The sequence below is a fragment of the Chionomys nivalis genome, chromosome 2 (genome assembly GCF_950005125.1).
Source record: "Chionomys nivalis chromosome 2, mChiNiv1.1, whole genome shotgun sequence".
NCBI lineage: Eukaryota > Metazoa > Chordata > Mammalia > Rodentia > Cricetidae > Chionomys > Chionomys nivalis.
The window spans coordinates 47,564,717-47,578,912 of NC_080087.1; the positions used below are offsets into that span (position 1 = coordinate 47,564,717).

A 14,196-nucleotide genomic window follows, 5' to 3' on the forward strand; every position below is an offset into this window, starting at 1 on the left:
CATCCTGATGCCCCTTGCATAAAATTGTGAGCCCTAAATTATAATCCCGTCCCACATCATGGCGTTATCTGTTGCTGTGCCTTCTTAATGAAGTCAGCCCTGTGTGGTGTTCACACCCACCGTCTCTGCACTCAGTGGATTGCCATACATTCCAGGTTAGCGTGGGCTACAGAGTAAGTCACATTCACAGGTCCTCCCTTGAACCCCAATCTGTAAAATCTCTGAAATGTACTATTGCATAAAGGTTAATAATTTGCAAGATTCCAACAGGTAAAATAGCTCCTTTGAAAGCACACAATGACAGCTCAAACATCCGCGTCAGCTGCATCTTTTCTCGCCAGGGCTTAGCTGTTTCCTTGATGTCACATGCTGACTGTTCTAACTAGTCCTGGTTTATATCTTTGTAACTTTGTCCCAAACCTGTCTGTGTAGCTAATGTTGCAGTCAAGCTCACTGCAGTGGCTTATTCCTGGGCCTTTTAGGCTTCCTGTTTGCCAGGGAGTGGGTCTCCCCTCATGGCTCCCTTTATGTCTCTGGTGAGTCTCCAGTCTGTCTTCTTTCTGCCCTGCTTTCCGTGTGAGACATGTCAAGTGGCCAGTTCCTGCCACATCAAAGGAAAATGGTTGCCAATGAAAGAGAAAGGGCTCCTGCTCAGTGTAGGGCACCTCCTCTATTGGCTTTGGAGCCCACAGACGCTGGCTTAGGTGTGAGAGAATGGTGTCTTAAGCTGTTTATGGGGCGTATTTTACAACTTTTATATAAATTCCAAATTTCTCTTCTCTTCAGACTTCTTGTAGAGTAAGGTTGATGTATACACCATTTCCGGTTAGATGTTTTTTGTTGACAAAAGGAATGACAAATCATTTTCCACTTAAGGGAGTTGTGTGGTTAGAGGGAGCTTACTGCTCTTCTGGATTTGGGGCGCAGCAGTCATTCCTGGTAGCTTCCAGCTGCCTATGACATCAGCTCCAGGAGGTAGGCTCTGATGTTGCTCTGATGTCGCCCTCCAGCCTCTGTGGGCACCCTCACGAGCCTGGTGTACACCAGCACGAGCACATCACGTCAAATAAGTAAATAACAAACTCACAAATCTTTCCTAAGAGCAGGTCTCCAGTCCTCAAACGCTCCCGGCTAACAATCACTGCCCGCTCCCTGTGAAGTAACTGAAGGTGTGTGGAGCCCCAATTCCCTCCCCGTGGTGAGAGTAGATGCTAATAGTGGAGGAGGAGAACGGCTCCATTCCAGACCCACAGTCCTAACACTGCACATCTGCCTCAGAGAAGCCATTCCACCTTTAGTGCTCTCTCCTCAGAGCAGCTTCACCTGAGAACACTGTTCCTTGCCTCCTGCTCCCATTCATATAAATGATAAAGGTATTCCAGAAAAGGTGTACATTCGATTTCTAGACGTGCACTACAAATGGCTTATTTTACAAGCAATATAATTAGGCCGTTTTCATGGTACCTTCTGAAAACAGACTTAATCTAGTGATAAAGCAAGGTTAGATTTTTGGACTGGCGAGACAGCTCAGCACATAATATCTTTGGTCAAGCCTGGCAACTTGAGTTCATTTCCCAGAACCCGAAAGGTAGAAGGAGAGACCCAACGCCATGCTGCTTTCCTGCGACATGCACACACCATATACACATCCAGTAATGATGAAGCTTTGAAGTAGGCTTTTATTGTAGAACACTTTAACGGAACAAGGTTATTTCCTAAGATCCATTTGACCGTCTCATTCCCTTTGGATTGGTAGTCTGTGAAGTCCATCTTGTGCTTAGTCTCTGTCGTGTGTCTTTCTGGCGTAGATCTCCCTGCTCAAGCAGAACCTGGAGCTGCAGCTTTGCCAGTCGCAGACATCTCTGCAGCAGCTGCAGGCGCAGTTCACACAAGAGCGCCAGCGACTCACACAGGAGCTAGAGGAGCTGGAGGAGCAGCATCAGCAGAGACACAAGTCCCTCAAAGAAGCACATGTCCTTGCCTTCCAAACCATGGAAGAAGAGAAGGAAAAGGAACAAAGGGTAAGGTTCCTGGGAAACACGTTCAAAGATTGTCTCGGAGCTTGATGTAGCCTTTGGGTTCTTTTTAATGGCCTATGATCCGTAGGAGCACAGTGTGGGCCTAACATTTGAAGATGAAGTGGGAACCGCCAGCCTTCAGATAATTGAGAATTCCAGTTTTTCTCTTTCTTCTTTTCTTTTTCTTTTAAAATGTTACATGTTGTTTTTATTGAAATGTTCTCCAGAATGTGACTTCCTATAGGAGTCACAGTTCATAACCCACACTGATTGCACATGACAGTAGATGAATTAGAGTTTATCATAACACCAAGCTAAGTTCATCTTCCACTCCATAGCAGTTAGCAGTTGTGATATAGATTCAGTCACTGTTCTACTCATAGTGTGTTATCATAACAGTCTTTCGCCAAAATCTTTTGAGACTGAGTCTCATGTGCCCAGGCTAGCCCGGAACTCACTATATAGCCCAGGCTGACTTTGAACTCCTGACACTCAGACTTTTATCAAACTCGAAATTTGTTTTCACTCTGTGCTCACAAAAAGGAAATGGACCCAAAGGATGTGTAGGTTTTTTTTTTTTTTAAATCTTGGGTTTTTCCTTTACATTCTTTTTTCTCTTTGTAAAAAAAAAATCATAATGAAATGAAATTTTAAAATGTTTTAAAATTTCCTTGTAATAGAACCACACAGCTAATATAAAAAATTATAACTGCAGTAAAGTTAAACGTGATTTAAATCAAATGACTATATTATTGGATTATTATCACAGTCTTTACCTTTTACTTTGTGTGTGAGCACACACACTTGTGTACATCTGCACAGACATATGTAGAGACCAGATATTAAAGACAAAACAGATGTCTTCCATTATTGTTCTCCTGTTTTGTTGGTTTTGTTTTAAGGGGACAGGGCCTTTGAATGAGCCTGGAGCTCACTCATTAGCTAAACTGGCCAATGAGATCCAGGGATTTTTCTGCTCTGTTTCCCAGGGCTGCGATTACAGCTGTGCACTGACACCCAGGGCTGGGATTACAGCTGTGCACTGACACCCAGGACTGGGATTACATCTGTACACTGACACCCAGGGCTGAGATTACAGCTGTGCACTGACACCCAGGGCTGGGATTACAGCTCTGCACTGACACCCAGGGCTGGGATTACAGCTGTGCACTGACACCCAGGGCTGAGATTACAGCTGTGCACTGACACCCAGGGCTGGGATTACAGCTGTGCACTGACACCCAGGGCTGAGATTACAGCTGTGCACTGACACCCAGGGCTGGGATTGCAGCTGTGCACTGACACCCAGGGCTGAGATTACAGCTGTGCACTGACACCCAGGGCTGGGATTACAGCTGTGCACTGACACCCAGGGCTGGGATTGCAGCTGTGCACTGACACCCAGGGCTGGGATCGCAGCTGTGCACTGACACCCAGGGCTGGGATTACAGCTGTGCACTGACACCCAGGGCTGAGATTACATCTGTGCACTGACACCCAGGGCTGGGATTACAGCTCTGCACTGACACCCAGGGCTGGGATCGCAGCTGTGCACTGACACCCAGGGCTGGGATTACAGCTGTGCACTGACACCCAGGACTGGGATTACAGCTGTGCACTGACACCCAGGGCTGGGATCGCAGCTGTGCACTGACACCCAGGGCTGGGATTACAGCTGTGCACTGACACCCAGGGCTGGGATCGCAGCTGTGCACTGACACCCAGGGCTGGGATTACAGCTGTGCACTGACAGCCAGGACTGGGATTACATCTGTGCGCTGACACCCAGGGCTGGGATTACATCTGTGCGCTGACACCCAGGGCTGGGATTACAGCTGTGCACTGACAGCCAGGGCTGGGATTTTTTTTTTTAAATATTTATTTATTTATTATGTATACAATATTCTGTCTGTGTTTATGTCTTCAGGCCAGAAGAGGGCACCAAACCCCATTACAGATGGTTGTGAGCCACCATGTGGTTGCTGGGAATTGAACTCAGGACCTTTGGAAGAGCAGGCAATGCTCTTAACCTCTGAGCCATCTCTGCAGCCCCCAGGGCTGGGATTACAGCTGTGCACTGACACCCAGGGCTGGGATTACAGCTGTGCACTGACACCCAGGGCTGGGATCGCAGCTGTGCACTGACACCCAGGGCTGGGATTACAGCTGTGCACTGACAGCCAGGACTGGGATTACATCTGTGCGCTGACACCCAGGGCTGGGATTACATCTGTGCGCTGACACCCAGGGCTGGGATTACAGCTGTGCACTGACAGCCAGGGCTGGGATTACAGCTGTGCACTGACACCCAGGGCTGGGATTACAGCTGTGCACTGACACCCAGGGCTGGGATTACAGCTGTGCACTGACACCCAGGGCTGCGATTGCAGCTCTGCACTGCCCTGCCTGTCTTTTTTACATGGATGTTAGGGATCTGAATTCAGATCCAGGGCTGGGGACATGGCTCAGTAGGTAGAATATTTGCTGTTCCTCTACGAGGACCAGAGTTCAGATCCTCAGAAGTCATGTACAGTCATGCACAAGTTTGTTTGCATCTATAATCCCAGTGTTCTCGTGGTGGGGAGATCTTACAGAAGGACAAACCCCGAAGCTCAGGGGCCAGCGGGTTAGTCTGCTCTGTGTGACAAAACAAGACGAAACTGCTTAAAACAAGACAGGTAACAAGGACCAGCACCCTAAGTTGTCTTCTCATCACCCCCAACACACACACACACACACACACACACACACACACAGACGTCGTGTATAGTCCAATCACATACATGCTTATATACAAGCACATGCACTAACAAACAAACAAACCTAGGTTCTTGTGCTTGCACAGCAGAAGTTTTCCTCACAGAACCATCCCCCTAGCCCCTATGTTATTATATTCTCTGCTAGCATCTCCAGGTATCTATCGCTTTGCTTCATTTTTCCAGGTACTGGGGCATGTGTCTGTATGTGCTCATATGAGTGTGTGCATTCGCGTGTGAAGCAGGGGTCAGTGTCAGCTGTCTTCCTGGGTTTCCCCACACACATTTTTTTTTCTTAGATTGAGTCTTTCAATACTTAGAGCTTATCGATCCAGATAGACTGGCTGGCCAATGAGCACCCAGAATCCATCTGTCTCTATGCCCTGCCATCCTGGGGTCCAGATACACACTACTATCCCTGACTTTTTGTGTGGGTACCAGAGATCCAAGTTTAAGTCATCACGTCTGTGCCAGTACCACTTCCACAGCACCCATGGCTCAGTAGTAAACCATTAATGTGACACTATTTGAATGTGATTAATTTTCTTTAGTTCACTTCTTAGAGATGTATTTTTCATCTCCTTCCAATGACCTTAGTATAACAAAGATTTTATAGAAGAGTCAGCCATACTATCATTTTCACCACAATACAGATTACATACAGATAAAGGCTGTTCATTAATTTTTTATTTGGGTACAGGCACTGGTTTAAGAAATGGTACAAATAAATTAAGGTTGAATTCAACAATGATGATAGCCTTTAAAACCTTTTTTGTGTTGACAACTGTTAACCTTAGAATCCTTGATATATATAACATATTTTCATTATATACAAAATAAGTAACTTTAAAAAAAATTATGCTTCAAAAAAAAAAAAGAAAGCCTTTCTTATATAGTGACCTGTAATCTATAAATCATGTCCAGAAAACCAAGGAAGTTCCTTTGGTTAAGATTTAGACACAGTAGGCTGGGCATGGTGCCACATTCCTCGAATGCCTGCACCCAAGAGGTAGAGGCAGGAGGAGCAGGGTCTTCTTTAACTACTAGAATGTTTGTGTTCAGACTCGGCTACATGAACACTAGTCCTCAAACAAAAGCAAGAGTCAAGAAAGGCTGGGCAGCGTTACTAACTTAATTGACTCATTGACTGTTCCTTATGAATTGAAGTAACACATGAACTCTTACCAGTAGTGAAATCTACACATTTGGATTTTTAAAATCATTTAATGTAGATCTTCAGAAAAAATCAGAACTTGAAATGTTTCTGTATTGTTATTCAGCAGTCAAACTACCTCGCTGTAGGTTCTGCCCCAGTGAGACAACCTTTATTTTACCAATATTGGAGACACTCGTGCTTCGTTTCTGGAAAGTGTTTTTCATATTGTGATAACCAACCAAATACTAAATTATAAAACACCACTTTTCTGTTAAAGAAATGTAGCCCTAGTTAAGGGCACAGCCTCTCATAAATATTCATTTTAGAAAATACGGTAAAACAAAAGCAACAAAAATTCTGTCACAGTCAGTTTGTCTCGCACCCTAGGACCTAGGGTGGTGTCTTTTCTCTCAACCACATGTAGACTGCTGTGTCCACACAGCCTTTGAAGCAGCGTGTCATGTGCAACCTGTAATAGGTGCTTTTATGTCACGGTGACAGAATTCCTGTCAGAATGTTGTGTTAGCTTTTCCTTGAGAACACATGAACAAATGTCTCCTCACTCCAGGAAGGACACCAACAGCAGACCAAAGCAGCAAGTCTGCTTGATGAACCAATGCAGTAAATTGGGATCACTTAGAAGGGACACATACCACCAAAGCAAAATGCCCCACATCCTCGCTCCCAGCAGTCTTTAACCATCAGGAAAGGATCCTGTAGGCCCGGAAAGCTCTTCTCCCTTCCATGAGAGAATGCTTGCAGCCTCAGCTCTGAGAGTCGCCTGCAGGATAGCCCAACTGCTCTGACTTCAAGAGCCTGGCCATACCATGCCCAGAGGGAAGGGCTGCACAGTGCAGGAAAACCCAAGGGAGAAAACTTACTTTGGCACAGTTTCAGGTTGCAGTGAGGAGAGCTCCGCCCATCACCACAGTCCAGGAAGCAGAGTGAAAGCCATCCCCGGGCCTGAGCTACAATATCCTGAAGTCTTGTCGGTAGTGAGTTTCTGCTTCCAGGTAGACCTGCTTCCTAACGGATCCACTCAGCTGCTCCAAAAAAAACTCCACCAGCCAGGGAGCAGGTGATCAACCCATTAGCATATAGAGACATCTCAGGAATAAACAAAAAACACTTCAAGCTACTTAACCCTCAGAGAATTGCATCACACAAATACTTTATAGAAAATAGCTATAAGAGATTTCATTAGAGTGAGGCTGCCTAAATGCCCTCCTGGTGCTTAGGCAACCCTAGCGAGGCGCGGGCTTTGTGTTCTCACTTAATGATAACCCCCTCCTCTCCTTTCTGGATGCATGGGATTTTTTTTCCTTAATTTTCAGTAATTTGTATCCTTAGCAACTTTAGAAAATGATTTCATCGGAAAACTGCCTGAAGCTAAAGGTCTGTATTTCCAGATTCAGCGAAGTATGTTGAGCCAAACTGGTTTCATGATTGTGTTCTGCCAACTTGACCCAATGAATTTGTTTTCTGGTTATAGTTACTTTGTATCTTATTTTCATGAAAATGAACTAAAACAGCTTAGCCTGCTTAAATACTGGGCTCCCGAGCTGTTTTCTGTTTTGTTCTGTATTCCAGCATAAGAACTGGTCTGCTTCTCCTGTCTAGGCTCTGGAGAATCACTTACAGCAGAAACACTCTGCAGAGCTGCAGTCACTGAAAGACGCGCACCGAGAGTCCATGGAGGGCTTCCGCATGGAGATGGAGCAGGAGCTTCAGACGCTCCGCTTCGAATTAGAAGACGAAGGAAAAGCGATGCTTGGTATTGTGGGAAGGATCATAATCTTGTCGTACGAGTGGTACAGTCTTCCATTGTAAGCCTCAGCAGGAAGCATCAAGCTGTGTATTTAAATTTTGGAACATCAAGATGATGCTTCCCTGTGAAGAGGCAAGGAAAGTAGACTAGAATGACGTCAGCTTCCTCTGCCCTCTGAGAAAGCAGTGTTCCTAAGTGATTTGTCTGTCTTCGTGGAGCTAAGTGGAAGCAGGACACTTTGGGATCCCAGAAATAGGTCACTCGCCAGTAGCCCCTATTCACCCCCACATACACCCGTGCATGCACCCACATCTACCCTCACACATGCAGCCACACACAGATCCACTCACGTACTCACGTGTGCACCCCCACACATGGCTCATGGCTTGGACCTTACAGGCATGTGTTTCTACTTCAGGATTTGGTTTTGGTAAGAAAGAAAAATAACCCAGCCTTTTATTGAAATCTCTTCCATGTGGGATCTTCCCTATGAGGTGGTTCTTTGTAAAATGAGATAGAAGTTTTGAAGAAAAAAATTAGATGTGTATTTAAAAATTTGCTTATGGCTTTTTGATGTTATTAGATAACTCATTTCTGCCATCTCATTTTCCTTCTGTTTGATTCAATTCCTAAATAATTCTCCTGGTATTTCTTCCTGTGTGCTTGGCGTACTCCAGTGTATACTCTTTCCAGGCGGGACTTGGGAACAAAGAGGGACTAGCAGGCTGTGAGTGGCTCTCTGGATCTCAGAGGGGGGCCACGTGTCCTGTCCGTCAGCCATTGGACTGGTGCTGATGTCCTAGGCCATGCTGTTACAGTTCTCATATTTCTCCTTGAGAAGCCCTGTGACACCTCACATGAAAGTCAGAGCAATGGTGAACTTTTATCCAAGATTTGTGGAATGTCACGCTGTGCGTTAAAGACTGCAGTGTGTGGTTTCATTAAAAATGAACGCTGCTGTCTGTCTCTGCACGGGGCTGAGAGTTAAGATCAGAAGTGGCCTTTAGAATGATGGCCCACAAGGGAGGCCATGTCCGCAGCTGTGTGATGCGAAGTTGAAAGAGCCAGGTGTTAGAAATATTCTTGTCAGGCCCACTGAAATGTGATTTAAATACCATTGTGTTGAAAAGAGATTTGGGGAACCTCTAAAAAAGTTTTCTTTTTAAGAAAACTGTAGATTTGCATACCTTTTTAAATTTTATTTTTATTTTTTTAAAAAGAAAACAAACTATGTTTTTTCATTATACTTACCAATCCAAGTTCCCACTATCTTCCCTTCTCCCATTCCCTCCACATATCCCCCGCATCCCACCCCCAACTACTCCTCAGAGAGGGGAAGGCACATTGTTTTGGGGAAGGTCTAAGGCCCTCCCTACTATATCTAGGCTGAGCAAGATGTCCATCCAAAAAGAATAGGTTTCCAAAAAGCCAGCACAAGCAGTAGGGATAAATCCTGGTGCCACTGCCAGTGGCCCCTCAGTCTACCCTGGCCATGCAACTGTCAACCACATTCAGAGGGAATAGTTTGGTCCTATGCTTGTTCCTTCCTAGTCTGTCTGGTGTTGGTGAGCTTCCATTAGCTCAGGTAGACTGTAGACTGTTTCAGTGGGTGTACCCATCATGGTCTTGACCTCTTTGCTCATATTCTCATTCCTCCCACTCTTCAACTGGAATTTGGGAGGTCAGTTCAGTGCTCTAATGTGGATCTCTGCCTCTGTTTCGATCAGTTGCTGGAAGAAGGTTCTATGGTGATATCTAAGATATTCATCAGTCTGACTACAGGACAAGACCAGTTTGGGCCCCCTCTCCTCTGTTGCTTAGGGTCTTAGCTGGGGTCATCCTTGTGGATTCCTGGGAATTTCTCTAGAGCCAGGTTTCTTGCTAACCCCATAATGGCTCCCTCAATCAAGATATCTCTTTCCTTGCTCTCATCTCTGTTCTTTCTCTGTCTCAACTATTCCATTCCCTCAGGTTCTCCTCACCTCTCCCCTTCTCTCCCCCCTTTCTCATCCACCCCTACGTTCTTAATTTTGTCAGGTGATCTTGTCTATTTTGACTTTCTAGGTGGATCTATATGTGTTTTCCTTAGGGTTCATCTTGTTACTTAGCTTCATTAGGATCATGAACTATAGGCTCAATACCCTTTGTTTATAGCTATTACTCACTTATGAGTGAGTACATACCATATTCATCTTTTTGGGTCTGGGTTACCTCACTCAGGATGGTGTTTTCTAATTCCATCCATTTGCATGCAAAATTTAAGATGTCATTGTTTTTTTACTGCTGAGTAGTACTCTAATGTGTAAATGTGCCACATTTTCTTTATGCATTTCAGTTGAGGGGCATCTAGTTGTTTCCAGGTTCTGGCTATTAAAAATAATGCTGCTATGAACATAGTTGAACATATATCTTTGAAGTATGATTGAGCATCTTTTGAGTATATGCCCAAGAGTGGTATTGTTGGATCCTGAAGTAGGTTGATTCCCAATTTTCTGAGAAACTGCCATACTGATTTCCAAAGTGGTTATACAAGTTTGCATTCCCACCAGCAATGGAGGAGTGTTTCCCTTGCTACACATCTGTTGGAAGGAGGTTGCTTATTGGTTCCCAGTCGCTCGGCTAGCTTAGACCCAAAATAATCACACAGAAACTGTTTTAATTAAATCAGTGCTTGGCCCATTAGCTCTAGCTTCTATTGGCTAACTCTTATATTAATTTAACCCATTTCTATTAATCTGTATATCACCACATGGCCATGACTTACAGGGTAAAGTTCCCAGCATCTCTCTCCAGTGGCTCCATGGCTTCTCTCTGACTTCACCTCCTTTCTCTCAGCATTCAGTTTAGTTTTCCCTGCCTACCTCCATTCTACCCTATCAACAGGCCAAGGTAGTTACTTAATTCACCAATGATATTCACAGCATACAGAGGGGCATCCCACATCACCTCCACTTTTCTGTTTAAATAAAAAGGAAAGTTTTTAACTTTAACATAGAAAAATTGCATACAATAAAATAGGTATAAAGCAAGACCTTCTGGCTTTTATGGTTTCCACTGAGAAGTTGAGTGTAATTCTGATAGTTCTACCTTTATATGTTACTTGATCTTTTTCCTTTGCAGCTCTTAATATTCTTTCCTTATTCTTTATGTTTTGCGTTTTGATTATTATGTGGCAAGGGGACATTTTTGTTTTGTTTTCTTTTTTGTTTTATCCAGTTTACTTGGTGTTCTGTAAGCTTCTTGTACCTACATAGGGATATCCTTCTTTAGGTTGGAAGTGGTCTCTTTTATGATTTTGTTGATTATTGTTTCTGTGCCTTTGAGCTGGAGTTCTTGTCCTTCCTCTATCCCTATTATTGTTTGGTTTGGCGTTTTCATGGTGTCCCAGATTTCCTGTGTGTTTTGTGTTAAGAATTTGTTGGATTTAGCCAGGCGGTGGTAGTGTGTACCTTTAATCCCAGCACCTGGGAGGCAGAGGCAGGCGGATCTCTATGAGTTTGAAGCCAGCCTGGGCTACAGGAGTTAGTTCCAAGACAGGCTCCAAAGCTACAGAGAAACCCTGTCTCAAAAAAAAAAAAAAAAAAAAAAAAAAAAAACAATCAAAAAACAATTTGTTGCATTTAATGGTTTTTTTTGACCAATGAATTGATTTCCTCTATAGTATCTTCAACACCTGAGATTCTCAGATTCTCTCTTCCATCTCTTATATTCTGTTGGTTATACTTGCCTCTGTAGTTCCTGTTCGTTTGCCCAGATTTTCCATATCCAGAATTCCCTCAGTTTGTGTTTTCTTTATTGCCTCTATTTCAGTCTTTACATCTTGACCTGTTTGCTTCATTTGTTTTTTTCTTGGTTTTCTTGGGTATCTTTGAGGGATTTATTAATTTCTTCCAATTTTTTTGTTTATTTTTTCCTCTATTTCTTTAAGGGAATTTTTCATTTCCTCTTTAAAGGTCTCCATAATCTTCATAAAGTTATCTGCAAAATAGTTTTCTTCCAATTCTTCTTTTTCCAGGTTATCATGATCAAGTTTTCCTGTTGTGTGACCACTGGGTAGTGGTGTTACCATGTTGCTGTTTAGGTTGTTAGATGAATTCTTGCATTGGCGCCTACCCATCTCTTCCTTCAATTGATGGCGGCAGTATTTTTGTGTCTTGGTCCAATCCTTGTAGTGTATCTCTGAGATTTTGAGTATTGTTCTTGGTCTGCTCTGTACTGTGAAGTCTGTGTCTCAGAGAGCCACTGAGGTCTTTCTTAGCCTGATCTCTTGGTCTGCTCTCCTCATTTCTTCTTTTGGTCCACTCTGTGCAGTCACAACTTGTGCTTTAGAGTTCCTCTCTTGGTCCTCTCAGCAGAAAACTTTCCTGCAGGCTGGCTAGGTAATCTGAAGTAGGTGGGGGAGGGGCCCGGGTTTTGCCACCCTGTGCAGGGCCTAGACAGTGGCATGTCCCGCCACATGGCTGCACATGGCTGGCCACTCACCTTTTGGTCCTCTCAGTATTGTAGCAAGCTGTGTTTTGGAGTTCCACTGAGGTTGCAGGATGATAGGTGAGTTTGGGGGCAGGATAGGGCTTGTAGCTTGCAGGGTCCTGTGGCTGTGGTGGGTATTGGGGCAGCCTACCTGCAGGAAACTCTCCTGCTGACTGGCTAGAGAGGCCTAGGCAGTTGGGGGAGAGACCCGGGATTTTGCCCCACTATGGAGGTCCTAGAGAGTGGATGTCCCACCTGGTGGCTGGTCACTCACTTCTTGGTCCTCTCTGTATTGTTGCAAGCTGTGTTTCAAAGTTCCACCGAGGTTGCAGGATGCTAGGCGAGCTTTTGCATACTTTTTTAAGATTTAATTTTTAAGATTTTTGTGAGAATTTCATATAAGTATTTACATCATTATACCATTCTCCTTCATTTCCTTCCATGTCGCTTGCTCCCTCCTAAATTCATGACTTTTTCTTCCTTAATTATTATTCCATATATGTATATACCTATATAAGTGCAGCCTGCTGAGGCCAAGGCCTACTGTCGCTGCTTACATATACAACTATTTAGGGCAGATGACTTGGCATTGAGCAATCTATCAGTGGGTTCTCCCGCTGATGTCCCCCATCTGCAGCTAGATAAGAACCTTTAGTTCCCATCTAGGGGAGGACCTTATGAGAGCTCCCATCCACCGTGCCATGTCAACTGGTGTTGTCATTGCCCAGGTCTTGTTTACAGGACCATGTCCTTGAGATTTCACGGGTGGAGCTTCCCTGTCATATATAGAGGAGATGGTACAAAAAGATTCCCTCGGGTCTTTTCCCATTTCCCAATGATAGCATCCTATAAAAGTGTATTACAGTGTTACAGCTAGAATATTTGTAGGGACACTGTTAAGATGCAGGACTTTTATGTCCTTTGGAGAACACACCTTCTTCCCTGTCTTTCCTGTGGGATTCCTGGCAAACCTCGGGATGTTCTAGATTTCTACTGCATTGGCAGTTTGTGAATGCCATCATTTCTGTATGTGGAATCTACAGTGTTTCTTTTGAAATTGCCTCCCCCCACCCACTATAATTCTCCAGTGTCACCCATGTTGTTGTGGGCATCTCTAGCTTGTGCCTTTTCATCCTAGCCATAGTCACTGTGTCACCATATTCCTGTCTGTCCTTCAGTCACTGAAGGTGATCTGGGTTTCAGTTTGCCATTACATATATTCATGTGTGTGTTGTTTGTGTAAATTCAAGGTTTTGGTTGTCTGGAATAAAAACTAAGAGAAAAGTTTCTAGGTCATGTGGTAGTTACGTATTTATTGAGTTTTTGAAGGCCCAGCCAGAACATTCATCAGAATGCCTCTGCCATTGTGCAATCCATGAGCATTGTATGAATGACCCACTTCCCTCGCACCTCACCAACATTTGATGTTGTGACTGTATGTCATATATTTCATAGTTTTACTTTACATTACTCTAGTTGATAGAGATGTTGAATATTATTCATGTTCTCATCAATTTCGTGTCTTCCTTTTTGGTTAAATTCTTCCTCATTACTGTTGAGTTCTAAGTATTTTACTTATATACTCTTGATACTAGTTCTTCGTCAGGATCCTTCAGGTCTGTTAACTCTATCACTCCCATGAACATAATCTCCCCAAAGTCACCATCAACTTTTGAGCTTTAGTCACTGACTCATTCTCATCTTATTTTCTTTGTGTGTACATCTGGCCACTTTGGCCTTCTTAGGTCTTTCTTCACTTAGTTTCCACATCGCAACATATCAGAAAGTATTGACTTTCCAATTTGTAGCCTTTATTCTCATTTGCCAGACCTGACCTATCTCCGTGTGTATCCGTTAACTACTGCTTTTCTCTGATAATTCAATTCTTCCTCTCTGTGTGTGTGTGTGTGTGTGTGTGTGTGTGTGTGTGTGTAGCACTTCTTTTTGATCTACTTCCATGGCTTCATCTATTACCCGTGTGTTAGGGACTTCAAATGGGTGTTTCTCTTGGTTTTGTACATTAAGTTG

The 14,196-nt window shown here is 43.9% G+C and overlaps 1 protein-coding gene across 7 annotated transcripts in view; it reads left to right on the forward strand.

Annotated features, from left to right (window-relative positions):
• The window catches only part of Fam184a (family with sequence similarity 184 member A), a 126,235-nt gene that overhangs the window by 94,329 nt on the left and 17,710 nt on the right, over positions 1–14,196 (forward strand). For all 7 annotated transcript variants that reach the window (XM_057762564.1, XM_057762567.1, XM_057762568.1 and 4 more), the window contains 2 exons: positions 1,809–2,021; positions 7,551–7,704. In XM_057762564.1, coding sequence (XP_057618547.1) covers positions 1,809–2,021; positions 7,551–7,704 — 367 coding nt within the window. The remainder of the gene's footprint in view (positions 1–1,808; positions 2,022–7,550; positions 7,705–14,196) is intronic.